At 39.3% G+C, this 16,182-nt stretch overlaps 1 protein-coding gene across 1 annotated transcript in view; it reads left to right on the top strand.

The window, feature by feature from the left end:
* The window catches only part of LOC138756614 (sodium-coupled monocarboxylate transporter 1-like), a 55,127-nt gene that overhangs the window by 30,449 nt on the left and 8,496 nt on the right, over positions 1-16,182 (top strand). The window contains exons 11-13 of the mRNA XM_069923026.1: positions 9,234-9,304; positions 9,425-9,511; positions 13,854-14,059. Of these exons, the coding sequence (XP_069779127.1) occupies positions 9,234-9,304; positions 9,425-9,511; positions 13,854-14,059 (364 nt within the window). The remainder of the gene's footprint in view (positions 1-9,233; positions 9,305-9,424; positions 9,512-13,853; positions 14,060-16,182) is intronic.

The following is a 16,182-nucleotide window of genomic DNA, read 5'->3' as shown; positions in this document are numbered from 1 at the left end:
TTTTCCACCTATCACCTCCTGCCTTTGCCACTCCCCCCCCCCCCACAACCTTTTTGTTTGTGTGCCAGCATTCTCTCATTCCTTGATGAAGGGCTCAAGCCCGAAACGTCGGTTCTGTATTTTTCCCTTTGCTACATATAAGACACTGTTTGACCTGTTGAGCTTCTCCAGCATTTTGGCTTTTTACTTCAACCAAAAGGTGTTAATTGGATATAATAAGAGGAAAGCTGAGAATTGATTTTGGCTCTGAAAGAAGAGGGAAAAGGAAAAAGAGAGAGATAGAACTAGGGTGGTGGTTTCTTTTTTTTTAAATTTTTTATTTTTCACACCATAAACCACATTAACCATGATACATACTTTTTCCTTTTCAAATATATACAGTGCCATTTTCTCCCCCCCCTCCCTCCTCCCATCCCACCCTCCCTACCTCCCCCCCCCGTCCATTTAAAGTGCAAAATCTAGGATACATTAAACCAGTCAAACAATGTTGTCATTCAATAAAAATAAACAAGAAATTCCACTGAGTCAATTCTTTTCATTTCCTTCTCCTTTCGTTAATTTAGGTAGTGAATGTCCCCGGTAGGTGTTCGCTATTATGTTTCATGTAAGGCTCCCATATTTGTTCAAATATTTCAATATTATTTCTTAAACTATATGTTATTTTTTCTAATGGAATACATTTATTCATTTCTATATACCATTGTTGTATTTTCAAATTATCTTCCAATTTCCAGGTTGACATAATACATTTTTTTGCTATGGCTAGAGCTATCTTAATAAATCTTTTTTTGTGCATCCTCCAAATCAATTCCAAATTCTTTGTTTTTTATGTTACTTAGGAGGAAGATCTCTGGATTCTTTGGTATATTGTTTTCTGTAATTTTATTTAATATTTGGTTTAGATCTTCCCAAAATTTTTCTACTTTCTCACATGTCCAGATTGCATGAATTGTTGTTCCCATTTCTTTTTTACATCGAAAACATCTATCAGATACTGTTGGGTCCCATTTATTTAACTTTTGAGGTGTAATGTATAGCCTGTGTATCCAGTTATATTGTATCATACGTAACCTCGTATTTATTGTATTTCTCATCGTTTCAGAGCATAACTTCTCCCATGTTTCCTTTTTTATCTTTATATTTAAATCTTGTTCCCATTTTTGTTTAGTTTTACCATTTGTTTCCTCATTCTCCTTTTCTTGCAGTTTAATGTACATATTTGTTATAAATCTTTTGATTATCATTGTATCTGTAATCACATATTCAAAGTTACTTCCCCCTGGTAAACTCAGACTGCTTCCTAATTTGTCCTTCAAGTAGGATCTCAATTGGTAATATGCCAGCACTGTATCTTGAGTTATATTGTATTTATCTTTCATTTGTTCAAAGGATAATAATCTATTTCCTGAAAAACAATTTTCTATTCTTTTGATCCCTTTTTTCTCCCATTCTCTAAAGGAAAGGTTATCTATTGTAAAAGGGAGTAACTTATTTTGCGTCAATATTAGTTTTGGTACTAGATAATTTGTTTTATTTCTTTCGACATGAATCTTCTTCCAAATATTGAGTAGATGATGTAATACTGGAGAACTTCTATGTTGTACCAATTTTTCATCCCATTTATATAATATGTGTTCAGGTATCTTTTCCCCTATTTTATCTAATTCTAATCTAGTCCAATCTGGCCTTTCCCTTGTTTGATAAAAATCTGATAGGTATCTTAATTGTGCGGCTCTATAATAATTTTTAAAGTTTGGCAGTTGTAAGCCTCCTTGTTTATACCATTCTGTTAATTTATCTAGTGCTATCCTCGGTTTCCCCCCTTTCCATAAAAATTTCCTTATTATTTTCTTTAACTCCTTGAAGAATTTCTCTGTCAAGTGTATTGGCAATGCCTGAAATAGGTATAATATCCTTGGAAAAATGTTCATTTTAATACAGTTTATCCTTCCTATTAGTGTTAGTGGTAAATCTTTCCAATGCTCTAAATTGTCCTGTAATTTTTTCATTAGTGGATAATAATTGAGTTTATATAGTTGGCCGAGATTTTTATTTATTTGTATACCTAGGTATCTTATTGCTTGCATTTGCCATCTGAATGGTGATTCCTTCTTAAATTTTGAGAAATCCGCATTATTCATAGGCATTGCTTCACTTTTATTTACGTTAATCTTGTAACATGACACTTCTCCATATTCCTTCAATTTCTTATATAATTCTTTTATTGATAGTTCTGGTTCTGTTAAGTATACTATAACATCATCCGCAAATAAACTGATTTTATATTCCTTGTCTTTTATTTTTATCCCTTTTATATTATTTTCTGTTCTTATCAATTCTGCTAGTGGTTCTATAGCTAACGCGAACAATAAGGGTGATAGTGGGCATCCCTGCCGTGTTGACCTGCTTAAGTTAAATTGCTTTGATATATATCCATTTACTGTCACTTTCGCCAATGGTCCCTTATATAATGCTTTAATCCAATTAATATACTTCTTTGGTAAACTGAATTTTTGCAATACTTTGAATAAATAATTCCATTCTACTCTGTCAACAATGAAGACGCTGTTTACATCCGGTACCGCACGGATGGCAGTCTCTTCAATCTGAGGCGCCTGCAAGCTCACACCAAGACACAAGAGAAACTTGTCCGTGAACTACTCTTTGCAGATGATGCCGCTTTAGTTGCCCATTCAGAGCCAGCTCTTCAGCGCTTGACGTCCTGCTTTGCGGAAACTGCCAAAATGTTTGGCCTGGAAGTCAGCCTGAAGAAAACTGAGGTCCTCCATCAGCCAGCTCCCCACCATGACTACCAGCCCCCCCACATCTCCATCGGGCACACAAAACTCAAAACGGTCAACCAGTTTACCTATCTCGGCTGCACCATTTCATCAGATGCAAGGATCGACAATGAGATAGACAACAGACTCGCCAAGGCAAATAGCGCCTTTGGAAGACTACACAAAAGAGTCTGGAAAAACAACCAACTGAAAAACCTCACAAAGATAAGCGTATACAGAGCCGTTGTCATACCCACACTCCTGTTCGGCTCCGAATCATGGGTCATCTACCGGCACCACCTACGGCTCCTAGAACGCTTCCACCAGCGTTGTCTCCGCTCCATCCTCAACATCCATTGGAGCGCTCACACCCCTAACGTCGAGGTACTCGAGATGGCAGAGGTCGACAGCATCGAGTCCACGCTGCTGAAGATCCAGCTGCGCTGGATGGGTCACGTCTCCAGAATGGAGGACCATCGCCTTCCCAAGATCGTATTATATGGCGAGCTCTCCACTGGCCACCGTGACAGAGGTGCACCAAAGAAAAGGTACAAGGACTGCCTAAAGAAATCTCTTGGTGCCTGCCACATTGACCACCGCCAGTGGGCTGATAACGCCTCAAACCGTGCATCTTGGCGCCTCACAGTTTGGCGGGCAGCAGCCTCCTTTGAAGAAGACCGCAGAGCCCACCTCACTGACAAAAGGCAAAGTAGGAAAAACCCAACACCCAACCCCAACCAACCAATTTTCCCTTGCAACCGCTGCAATCGTGTCTGCCTGTCCCGCATCGGACTGGTCAGCCACAAACGAGCCGGCAGCTGACGTGGACTTTTTTACCCCCTCCATAAATCTTCGTCCGCGAAGCCAAGCCAAAGAAAAAGAAGAAAAGAAAAGACTCTGTCAAAGGCCTTCTCTGCGTCTAAAGCAACTGCTACTGTTGGCGCTTTACTCCCTTCTACTGCATGAATTAAGTTAATAAATTTACAAATATTGTCTGTTGTGCGTCTTTTTTTAATAAATCCAGTTTGGTCTAGATTTACCATTTTCGGTACATACTCTGCTAATCTGTTTGCTAATAGTTTAGCTATTATCTTATAATCTGTGTTAAGTGAAGATATTGGTCTAAATGATGCTGGTGCGAGTGGATCTTTCCCTTGCTTTAGTATTACTGTAATTATTGCTCTTTTACATGAATCTGGTAAGCTTTGTGTTTTATCAATCTGGTTGATTACTTCCAGGAGGGGAGCTATTAATAAATCTTTAAATGTTTTATAGAATTCTATTTGGAATCCATCCTCTCCTGGTGTTTTATTATTTGGTAATTTTTTTTATTATCTCTTGTATTCCTACTATTCCAAATGGTTCTGTTAATTTATTTTGTTCCTCTATTTGTAGTTTTGGTAGTTCAATTTTAGTTAGAAATTCATCTATTTTCCCTTCTTTCCCTTCGTTTTCAGTTTGGTATAATTGTTCATAGAATTCTCTAAAGTTTTCCTTGATCTCCTTTGGATTATATGTGATTTGTTTGTCTTTATTCCTTGATGCCAATACCATTTTCTTAGCTTGTTCTGTCTTAAGCTGCCATGCTAGAATTTTGTGCGTTTTTTCCCCTAGTTCATAATATTTCTGTTTTGTCTTCATTATATTCTTCTCCACCTTATATGTTTGTAGTGTTTCATATTTTATTTTTTTATCTGCCAATTCGCTTCTTTTAGTTGTATCTTCCTTCATTGCTAATTCTTTTCCTATATTTACTATTTCCCTTTCCAACTGCTCTGTTTCCTGATTATAGTCCTTCTTCATCTTGGTTACATAACTTATTATTTGCCCTCTAATGAACGCTTTCATTGCATCCCATAGTATAAACTTATCTTTCACTGATTCCGTATTTATTTCAAAATACATTTTAATTTGTCTTTCAATTAATTCTCTAAAATCCTGCCTTTTGAGTAACATGGAGTTTAATCTCCATCTATACATTCTTGGAGGGATGTCCTCTAACTTTATTGTCAATATTAAGGGTGAATGGTCCGATAATATTCTAGCTTTATTTTCTGTTTTTCTTACTCTATCTTGCATACGAGCTGATAACAAAAATAGGTCTATTCTTGAGTATGTTTTATGTCTAGCCGAGCAATATGAATATTCCTTTTCCTTTGGGTGTTGTTTCCTCCATATATCCAAAAGTTGCATTTCTTCCATCGATTTAATTATAAATTTGGTTACTTTGTTCTTTCTGTTAATTTTTTTCCCAGTTTTGTCCATATTTGAATCCAAATTCAGGTTGAAATCCCCTCCTATTAATATGTTCCCTTGCGTATCTGCTATCTTCAAAAAAATATCTTGCATAAACTTTTGATCTTCTTCGTTAGGTGAATATACATTGAGTAGATTCCAAAACTCCGAATATATCTGACATTTTATCATTACATATCTCCCTGCTGGATCTATTATTTCCTCTTCTATTTTAATTGGCACATTTTTCTAATTAATATAGCTACTCCTCTTGCTTTTGAATTATACGACGCTGCTGTTACGTGTCCTACCCAATCTCTCTTTAATTTCTTGTGCTCCAATTCAGTTAAATGTGTTTCTTGCACAAATGCTATATCAATTTTTTCTTTTTTCAGTAAATTTAGCAGTTTCTTCCTTTTAATTTTGTTATGTATTCCGTTAATATTTAAAGTTATATAATTCAGCGTAGCCATTTTATACTTTGTTTATCTTCCCTTTCCGTTTCTCCATCATTACCTTTCCTTCTTATCCATTTCTGCTTTCTTGTTTTGAACACTTTATAAGACAACATTTCTAAAACATCAAACATTTTCCCTATTCTCCTATTTAAAACTTCTTTAACCCCATTCTCCCCTCCCCCTCCTGAGTTGTCCTTTATCCCTTGTCGGACAACCACATCTCCCCTCTCCATTTGGATTTGCGAATTCACTCACAAACGTCAGCTGATTTTGCAGTGACCGTAACTCCTCCCTACCCAGCCCCCCCCAGAAAAGATTTCACTTTTCATATGTAACAAAGGTCACTCTTTTAATTCCCTCCTTATTCCCTCTATTCCATTTCCCTCCCTTATTAATTCTTGTCTATACTCTATATATTTTCCTCTAAATACAGATACATTCATGTATGCACACTATATATATACACACATATACCCCTTTACACACATACATATAGATCGTGGTCATTTTTACTCTTATTACATGTCTTCATCTCTCTGCTTGTTTTGTAGTTGTTCTGCAAATTTCCTTGCTTCCTCTGGATCTGAGAATAGTCTGTTTTGTTGCCCTGGAATAATTATTTTAAGTACCGCTGGGTACCTCAACATAAACTTATATCCTTTTTTCCATAAGATCGTTTTCACTGTATTGAACTCCTTCCTCTTCTTCAGGAGTTCAAAACTTATGTCTGGATACAAAAAAAATTTTTGACCTTTATATTCCAGTGGCTTTTTGTCCTCTCTTACTTTCTTCATTGCTTTCTCCAATATATTTTCTCTTGTTGTATATCTTAAGAATTTTACTAAAATGGATCTTGGTTTTTGCTGCGGTTGTGGTTTCGGGGCTAAAGTTCTATGTGCCCTCTCTATTTCCATTTCTTCCTGTAATTCTGGTCTTCCCAGGACCCTGGGGATCCAATCTTTTATAAATTCTCTCATATTCTTGCCTTCTTCATCTTCCTTAAGGCCCACTATCTTTATATTATTTCTTCTATTATAGTTTTCTATTATATCTATCTTCTGAGCTAACAGCTCATGTGCCTCTTTAGCTTTTTTATTAGATTCTTCTAATTTCTCTTTTAAGTCTTTTACTTCCATATCTACAAATGTTTCTCGTTTTTCCATATTTTCCACTCTTTTTGCCAATTCTGATATGGCCACTTCCATTTTATTAATTTTTTCTTCTGCATTCTTAATTCTTCTTTTTATCTCATCAAATTCTTGTAATTGCCATTCTTTCACTGATTCCATATATTCTTTAAAAAAAGATACATCCATTGTCTTGCCTTTCTCTTCTTCTTCCACTTCTTTCTGTTCTCTTCTTCTTCCTCTGGATTGACCATCTGTTGTTTCCTTGTTTTCTTTTTACCCTCTTCTTTCTTGTTGTCATTATTGTCTGTGTTCTGCACCTGCTGCTGTGCTGCAGGTGTCTCTCTCAGCTGTGGAGATCGACTCTGCAGCTGTTCCCCCCTCCCGTCAGTGTGTTTCTTTTCATGCGCGGTTGCGCACTTTTACTCGGCTCTGCGAGCCATTTTTATAGTCCCGAGCCCCGGGACCTCCACTGACCTGTGGGAGCGGGCCTCTCTCTCCGCAGCGGGTCTCTTCGGACAGGTAAGGCCTTCACCTTCTTCTTCCGATGTCTTTCCTGCTTCTTTTCTTCTCGTTGTTTTTGGTTTTTCTTTCTTCGCTGCCATTTTCTTCACACTTTTACTTTCACTTTGTTTTGGTTTTTAAGTTTGTGCCTTTGCTTTTTCTCTATCTTTTTTTAACTTTTCTGGAGAGGGCTGGAGTTCCCCTACCGGCCACTACTCCATCACGTGACTCCTCGGTGGTGGTTTCTTAATGGAAACTGGAGGTCGATGTTAATGCCATCCGGTTGGAGGGTGCCCAGATGGAAGATAAGGTGATGATAAGCAAGGGCTAAAAGACTCCCAAGGAGAGTTGGTAATGCAGACTTGAAATGACAATCTGATCAGCTCTGACCACATTCAATGGAACAGTGGGTTTGAGATTCTGAATATCTGCTGTATGTACAGAGGTATGCAAAAGTTTGGGCACCCCTGGTCAAAATTTCTGTAACTGTAACTGTAAAGAGTTAAGTGAGTAGAAGATGAACCGATCTTTAAAAGTCATAAAGTTAAAGATGACACATTCTTTTCAACATTTTAAGCAAATTGAGTATATTATTTTTGTTTTGCACAATTTTAGAGTAAAAAAAAGGAAAGGAGCACCATGCAAAAGTTTGGGCATCCCAAGGGATTTGACCTCTCAGATAACTTTACCAAGGTCTCAGACCTTAATGAGTTTGTTAGCTTGTCAGTCATTGTTAGGAAAGGAGAGGTGATGCAAATTTCAAAGCTTTATAAATACCCTGATTCCTCAGACCTTGTCCCAACAATCAGGAGCCTTGGGCCCCTCGAAGCTGCTGCCCCTATCACTTTGTAAAGCCCACAAAGCAGGAGAAGGCTATAAGAAGATAGCAACGCGTTTTCAGGTGGCTATTTCCTTAGTGTAATTAAGAAATGTCAATTAGCAGGAATGGTGGAGGTCAAGTTGAAGTCTGGAAGACCAGGAAAACTTACTGAGAAAACTGCTCGTAGGATTACTAGAGAGGCAAATCAAAACCCCCCCATTTGACTGCAAAAGACCTTCAGGAAGATTTAGCAGACTCTGAGTGGTGGGACTACTGGGTAGCGACACCTGCACAAATATGACCTTCATGGAAGAGTCATCAGAAAAAAACCCTGCATCCTACCACAAAATTGAGCATCAGAAAATTAAGTACTGTGGTCTGATGAAGTTAAAATAGAATCTTTTGGCCACAATAAGTGAATGTATGTTTTGAGGGGGGGGAAAAGGTGCAGAATTTCATGAAAAGAACACCTCTCCAACTGTTTAGCATTGGGGGTGGATCGATAATGCTTTGGGCTTATGTTGCAGTCAGTGGGACGGAGAACATTTCACTGGGAGAGGGAAGATTAATTCAATTAAATACCAGCAAATTCTGGAAGCAACTATCATACTGTAAATAAAAATGAAAGCTGAAGATAAATAGAGGATGGCTTCTAAAACAAGATAATGATCCTAAACACACCTCAGAATCCACAATGGACGACCTCAAGAGGCTCAAGCTGAAGGTTTTGCCATGGCCCTCACAGACCCCCAACTTTAACATCGTCGAAAATTTAGGGCTAGACCGCAAAAGAGCAATGCATGCAAGACGGCCCAAGAATCTCACAGACTCGAAACCTTTTGGAAGGAAGAATGGGCGAAAATACCCCAAACAAGAATTGAAAGACTCTTAGCAAGCTACAGAAAGTGTTTACAAGCTGTGATACTTGCCAAAGGTGGTAGTATTACTAAGTACTGACCATGCAGGGTGCCCAAACTTTTGCTTCAGGCTCTTTTGCTTTTTTGTTATTTTGAAACTGTAAAAGATGGAAATTTAAAAAAGTAATCTTGCTTAAAATATTAAAGAAATGTATCATCTTTTACTCACTTAGCTATTCATAGTAACAGAAATTTTGACCAGGGTGCCCAAACTTTTTATACCACTCTGACATATCTCACTGGCCTGTCATCAGAACCAGGTCAAGGTGCATCCAGGGGGATTCTGCTTTCTGGGAACTCAGAAGAACTGAGTGTGCCAGCTAGTTTTGTATCTTGCTTGACTTTGATTTCTGCAGATAGAACTTCTCTGCTAACTTTAGTGTTTTGTTTAGCTGTGATGTTTGGATTGATGATAATGGGGCTGGCAGGTTTAACATCCCTCTTCGAAGAAAATGTCATGCAGGTAAAAAGATCATTATGTTGAAAATAACAAAAAAAATGTAATTTAATTTTTAAAAAACTATTCTTGGAAGTAATATTATTCTTGTTGAAATAAGAATGTCTCTTTCCTATTTCCACTCAGCTTTCCAGAAGTGTTGATGGGTTAATTCTTGGACCTGTACTGGGAGTCTTCACTTTAGCAGCATTGTTTCCAAAGTGTAACAGTAAGGTAAGATCTTATATGAAAATTAAAATTATATTCAGGATTAAGTTGAGTCAAGTCAATTGGCATCTGATTGCATATGTACAAAACAACTTTCTCTGGTCCTCAATGTAAAACATGCAGGCACACCACCAGATATACACACATGCAGAAAACAATACCTATATGGGACAAGTATTTCATCTATAGAATGAAATATTGATTCATGAATATTTGAGTCTCAGGTAGTCAGTGTGAGCAGTTCCTTTGGTTGTTCTGCCCTTGGGAAGAAGCTGTTTCTTACCCCTTTGTGCTGCTTCTGATACTCCTGGATCTATTTCCCCGACGGGAGCAGCAGAAAGGTGCAGGATGGAAGGGATCCTCAATGATTTTGCATGCCCTCTTCAGACAACAATTATGTCGAATTGCGGGGTTAGAGGGGGTGTGGAGGGAGGGACTCTCCACCTCTCTGCCACTTCTAGGGTCTGGTGGATTTCATAAACCTAACATTTTGAAATCTTCCATTTATAATTTAAAAAACCTACTATACAGCATTGTTAATGGAATGAAATTAAAAATGAAATTTAATTTAAATATTTTAAAATCTTTATTAAATGTGGCATCCCGGGTGCACTGAAATGTCATCAAAGGTGATTTTCACTGCAGAAGGTGATGGTTCTCCCATTGGACTGGCTGTGATCTGTTCCAAACAAAGGTGCTTTTAGAGCACTTGGATTACAATGCATTTGAATTTTCAAGGTGACTGAGTCCACCAACCTAAAATGGCTAATGAAGCTGTTTTGGCTGAGGATGGTGGCTCTTCACTCCAGCTTTGGTCTGTTGTAAAACCTGAAATGAGGACACATTTGGAACATTTGCTTTCTGCTTCCTTGGCACCTGCTTTGGACTTTCACCTTCATGCACAGGTGAAACTTTAAATTCCAATGTCCATCCTCTCTCTAAATGAGTGAGGCAGTTGCAACTCTCCCACCTCTACTCAATAATTACATTGGACAATAATATTTTTCTAAAGGTTTGCTTACTAAAAAAAAATGGGAATTATGATAGACAACTTCAAGCTGGACACAAAGATAATTTCAGATTTGCTATATCATGTAGGAAGTTGGAGAAACATTAATTTAACTTTTATTGAATCTAGCATGTCAGTTGCATAATGTACCTCTGAGCCAAGCTCTCAGATTGACTGCACATGTTGTCAGGAGCCCAGGGTTTGTCTTGGTCACCAATTTTATAACCGAAGTAGAGCTTCTAGGCTTGCATAATAAGTGCAGTCACATTGAGCCTTAAGCATCTACTCACCATAAATGTAACAGAATGTATCGCAGCTGTTGCAACATTGACGAGACATCTCTGCTGTATTGAATCTTCCTGAAGACAATGAATGCTATTGTTAAGTGCACTCATTATCCTATTGCCTGAAGAACATACACATCAACATGAGTTGAATCTATAATCAATGTCATGCACAGCATCTGTACATGTGAACTGCTTTTATAGCCTGTCTGCATCTATCCCAAGTATGTCCAGGCCTAAGACAATATTTACATAGCACCTGAACTTTGAGCACACCCAGGCATGCTTGGAATGACCAAAACAGCTTGCTTTGCTAGTAGACTTAAAATACAACAGGAAATCACAAAATGGGTTATATCTAAAGCACGGTATGTGATGAGATATTTTAAAGGTGATTTTCATGATCAGCAGCCCAAAATCCTTAAAATACACCCAAAAGTGTTCAGTATGCAAAATTTTTGTGGCCCAGTGTTATTGTTCCAAACTCCCTTTTCTTGAAACAAAGTACCTAAGACTTGAGTGATTGTGAGGAGAAGGGAGGCTCCAAGAATATGGTGATAAGTGAATTGGTGGGCAAGTAGGTGGCAGATGGAACATAACATGGAAAAATGTTCTTGTCAATATTGCTGAACAAACCAGCCGTATTTATTAAGCGTGAGAAATTGGATAATGTTGACGTTCAAAGGGAGGTCCTAGATGTTCTAACATCAGTCACTGTAGGTAAACATGGAGCCACTACTGCTCAGGAAAACCCCCTCCCCATTACCCCAGCGTAAGGCATGTAAAACCTGAGGTGAGCAGAAAGCCATAGGGAAGGGAAATGGCCTTCATTCCAGGGTAATGCTGACATTGTAATTATAGAGGCTTTTCTGAGATTGGACCTGTGCAATTATGGTCCTCTTAACTGAAAAATGGAGCTATTCTTGCCCTTGATGGGCAAAGATTCAGGGAATACATGTTTGCCATTGGAGAAAAGATTGAGAAGATTGGTACGATTGCCATTGCAATTAGTGGAACACTGCTACAGTGCCAGCGGTTGGGACCAGGGTTCGAATCCCATGCTGTCTGTAAGGAATTTGTACATTCTCCCTGTGGGCTTCGATTTCCTCCCACTGTTCAAAACATACCAGGGGTTGTAGGTCATTTGGGTGTAAATCGGGCAGCATGGGCTGTGGGCTGAAATAGCCTGTTACTGTGCTGTATGTTTAATTGAATTTTTTTAAAAATTAAATTAAAAAAATTAATCTCTAGAGTTTAGAAGAATATGAGGGGATCTCATTGAAATTTATGGAATTGTTACAAGGCTTTGATGGATTGGGTGCAGGAGAATGTTGGCTCCTGACTGAAAATTTTCAGATCTGGAATCAGAATTGGAATTTATTGTCGTGAACATGTCATGAAATTTGTGGTTTTGTGGCAGAATTACAGGTGCAAATAAATTACATTGTTTAAAAATGCAAAAGAAGAGAAAGTGAGGAAGTTTCTGTGGTTCATTGTCCGTTCAGAAGTCAAATGGCGGAGGGGAAGAAACAAAGGGGAAGGAGTCATTGATGCACCATCAATAATCACAAACTGAAGTAGTAAAACATAGGATTTTATTAACTGGAACAGACGTCAACCTCATTAACTGATCAAGGCAGAGTGGGATGGGGAGCATGCAAAGGGCTATGGGTAGGATTGGTCTCGGGAGGAGTGTCCAGCTGACAGCAGCCAGTCATAGCATAACAATGGTTTACCTCGGTGACATATTGAGAATAAATGTAAGCCATTTAGGACTGAGATGGTGAGTCAAGTTCAAATTTACTATTATCCGATTGTAGAAGTCTAACCTGATGAAATAGTGTTCTCCAATCCTTGGTTCAAAAACATCCAGTCATAGCACACATACAGACAAATAACACATATGCAGTTTGTATATCCATATATAAAAATAAATGGATATTGTTAAGTAAATAGTAGAGTCTTGGAGGGTTTGTATGAATAGTTCATTCAGTCGTTCAGCAGTCTCATTGCCTGGGGGAAGAATCTGTTTCTCAGCCTGGAGGTGCAGGTTCCTGTATCTATTTTCTGATGGGAGTAGCTGGAAAATTCTGTGTGCAGGGTGGTAAGGGTCTTCGATTATTTTGCGAGCCCTCTTTAAATGGTGATCCTGGTAGATCACATTGATAGCGGAGGGTGGTGGGGGAGAGAGGGAGTGATCCCTCTCTGCTGTTCTTATGGCCTGTGACCTCCATTCCATTTCTCTGCAGCGACCATCCACACTGCCATGCAGCCAGCCAGGATGCACTCACTAGACCTCCTTAGATGTTTGACAGGATAGTGAACGGTAGCCTTGCCTGCTTCAGTCTTCTCAGGAAGTGCAGTCGCTGTTGTACCTTCCTGACTCCCCTCCCCATCACACCAGCTTTTTTTTCCTCTTCTACTCTCTCACCCACCTGTTGGCTTGTGTTCCTCCCACTGCCCCTCCTCCCTCACCTTTTTATTCAGCCGCCTGCCTCTTTTTTGCTAGAATGGCTCAGACCCGATACGTTGGCTATGTCCCTTTGCTTCCTATAGATCAGTGGTTCCCAACCTTTTTCTTCCAACTTGCATACCACTTTAAGTATTCTCTATGTCATTGGTGCTCTGTGATTATTAAGGGATTGCTTAAGATGGTTTGTGAGTGGAAAGGGAAGGTTGAGAACCACTGCTCTAGACCCAATTGTTACCAAAATATTTTGCTAGAGAAAAATTGTCATTGGTCCATTTCCTTTGGAGTTATGAAACCATGCACATAACAAGTCAATTAGGCACGATTAACACAGTGGTTTTCAAATTTATTTCTTTCTACCCACATCCCACTTTAAGCAATCCCTTACTAATCACAAAGCACCTATGGCATAGGGAATACTTAAAGTGGTATGTGAGTTGGAAGAAAAAGATTGGGAACCACTGCTATAGATGCTGCGTGATCTGCCAAGTTTCTCCACCACTTTTGACTTAATAAGGTAACTGGTGAATCCATACTTCGGTATAAAATGCCCTGAAATAGTCTTCATTCTTTTGATTTTCCTAGGGAGCATTTGTGGGTATACTTGCTGGTTTTAGCTTTTCAGTCTTTATGTTAGTCTGTTCACAAGTGTATCCAGCTGTGGATAAATTCACAAGGAGGCTCAAGACATCAACTGTGGGCTGCCTTTCATCAAATGTCACAACCTCAAGCCGCATCAATGGAACATCTTTAATTACAACCATTGTGAGGTCCCCAACACCAGATAAAATGTAAGTCAGTCAACGCAGAATCAGTTTTTAAAAAATTTTTCCTGTTGTGAATGCATGATAAAGTGAAACACATTCTACATAAAATAATAAATGCAAAACCAAATTAATGAATGTTACATTCCTCAGGACTAGTGCCTTGCAACACCACTTCATCTTTATTGCCTTCCTTTATATTTTTCCAGGGATATATAAAATTCTTAGGTGCTTAACATGATAGACTGCAGAAACTTCACCTAATATGGAACGTTTGAAACCAAAAGACATGGTCTCAAGATGCTCTTTCTCGGCCTGGTGGTCCTGGCTCCGATCCTCCTGCATCTCTTCCCCGACAGGAGCAGCTGAAAGATGCTGTGTGCAGGGTGGAAGGGGTCCTCCATGATTTTGCATATCCTCTTCAGACAACGATCCCAGGAGATCATGTCAGTGTGGGAGACAGAGACTCCAGTGATCTTCCCTGCCACTCTTATGGTCCTGTGGATTGACCTCTGATCATTTCTTCACACTGTGGTGCAGCCGGCCAGAACGCTCTCGAAAGAGTTCCTGTAGAAGGGTGACGTAATGGCGGCCGCCAGCCCTGCCCGCTTCAGTCTTCTTAGGAAGTGCAGTCACTGTTGCGTCTTCCTGACACGTGAGGAGATGTTGAGTGAATGTGGATTTCAGCAAGGCATTTGATAAGTACCCCATGCAATTGAGGCTTATTGAGAAATTAAGGAGACATGGGACCTAAGGGGAATATTGCCTTGTGGATCTGGAACTGGCTTGTCTATAGAAGGCAAAGAGTGGTTGTTGATGGGTCATAATCTGCATGGAGATCAGTGCCTCACAGACCTGTTCTGGGGTCCTTACTCTTTGTGACTTAAAAAAAATAAATGTCCTGGATGAGGATAGTAAGTTTCCTGATGATACAAAGGTTGAGGGTGTTGTGGATAGTGTGGAATGTCAGAGGTTACAGAGGAACATTGATAGGATGAAAAACTGGACTGAGAAGTGGCAGATGCAGTTCAACCCAGATAAGTGTGAAGTAGTTCATTTTGGTAGGTCAAATATGATGGTAGAATGTATTATGAATGGTAAGACTATTGGCAGTGTGGAGGATCAGATGGATCTTGGGGACTGAGTCCATAGGGCACTTAAAGCAGCTGTGCGGGTTGATTCTGTGGTTCAGAAGGCATATGGTGTATTGGCCTTCATTAATCATGGAATTGAATTTAAGAGCTGAGAGAGAATGTTGCAGCTCTAGGACCCTGGTCAGACCCCACTTGGAGCACTGTGCACAATTCTGGACACTTCACTACTGGAAGGATGTGGAAGCCATTAGAAAGGGTGCAGAGGAGATTTACAAGGATGTTTCCTGGTTTAGGGAGCAGGCCTTATGAAAACAGGTTGAATGAATTTGGCTTTTTCTCTTTGGAGCAGAGGAGGATGAGAGGTGTTTAAGATGATGAGAGGGATTGATTGTGTAAATAGTCAGAGGCTTTTTCCTGGGGCTGAAATGGTTTCCACAAGAGGACACTGGTTTAAAGTGCTGGGAAGTAGGTACAGAGGAGATGTCAGGGTCAATTTTTTTTGACAATGATGGTGGAGGTGGATACGTTAGGGTCCTTTTAAGAGTCTTCTGTATAGGTACATGAAGCTTAGGAAAATAGAGGTCTATGGGAAAGTTAGTAATTTCTAAGGTAGGTGCATGTTCAGCACAAATTTGTAGGACTGTATTGTGCTGTAAGTTTTCTGTTTCTATGATGGGCCACTAGCTAAGTGAACTCCAAGGAACTTGGTGCTCTCCACTCTCTCTTCTACGGAGTTGTTGATGTGTAGTGGAGGGCGGTCATTTCTGGTCCTTCTGAAGTCCATAATCATATCCTTCGTCTTTTTCACGTTGTGACTCAGCTTGTTACTCTCGCACCATTTCACGAAATTTTCCACCTCTTCTCTGTAGAGTGGCTGATCATTGATTATTATGTCCTTGAGGAAGTCCGGAGGTGGGAGGTGTTAGTTCTGAGAGACAAACAGTGGAAAGTCACACCATCCTTGGGGATCTATTTTTAATGGTTCTGGAGCATTCCAGTCAATCAGCCAAAGTCACTAAATTTGTCACTATTTACTTTAACACCACTTTCTTGCGA

Source organism: Narcine bancroftii, chromosome 3 (assembly GCF_036971445.1).
Source record: "Narcine bancroftii isolate sNarBan1 chromosome 3, sNarBan1.hap1, whole genome shotgun sequence".
NCBI lineage: Eukaryota > Metazoa > Chordata > Chondrichthyes > Torpediniformes > Narcinidae > Narcine > Narcine bancroftii.
Note: the sequence above shows the minus strand (reverse complement) of the source record. Positions and strands in the feature narration are given on the sequence as shown.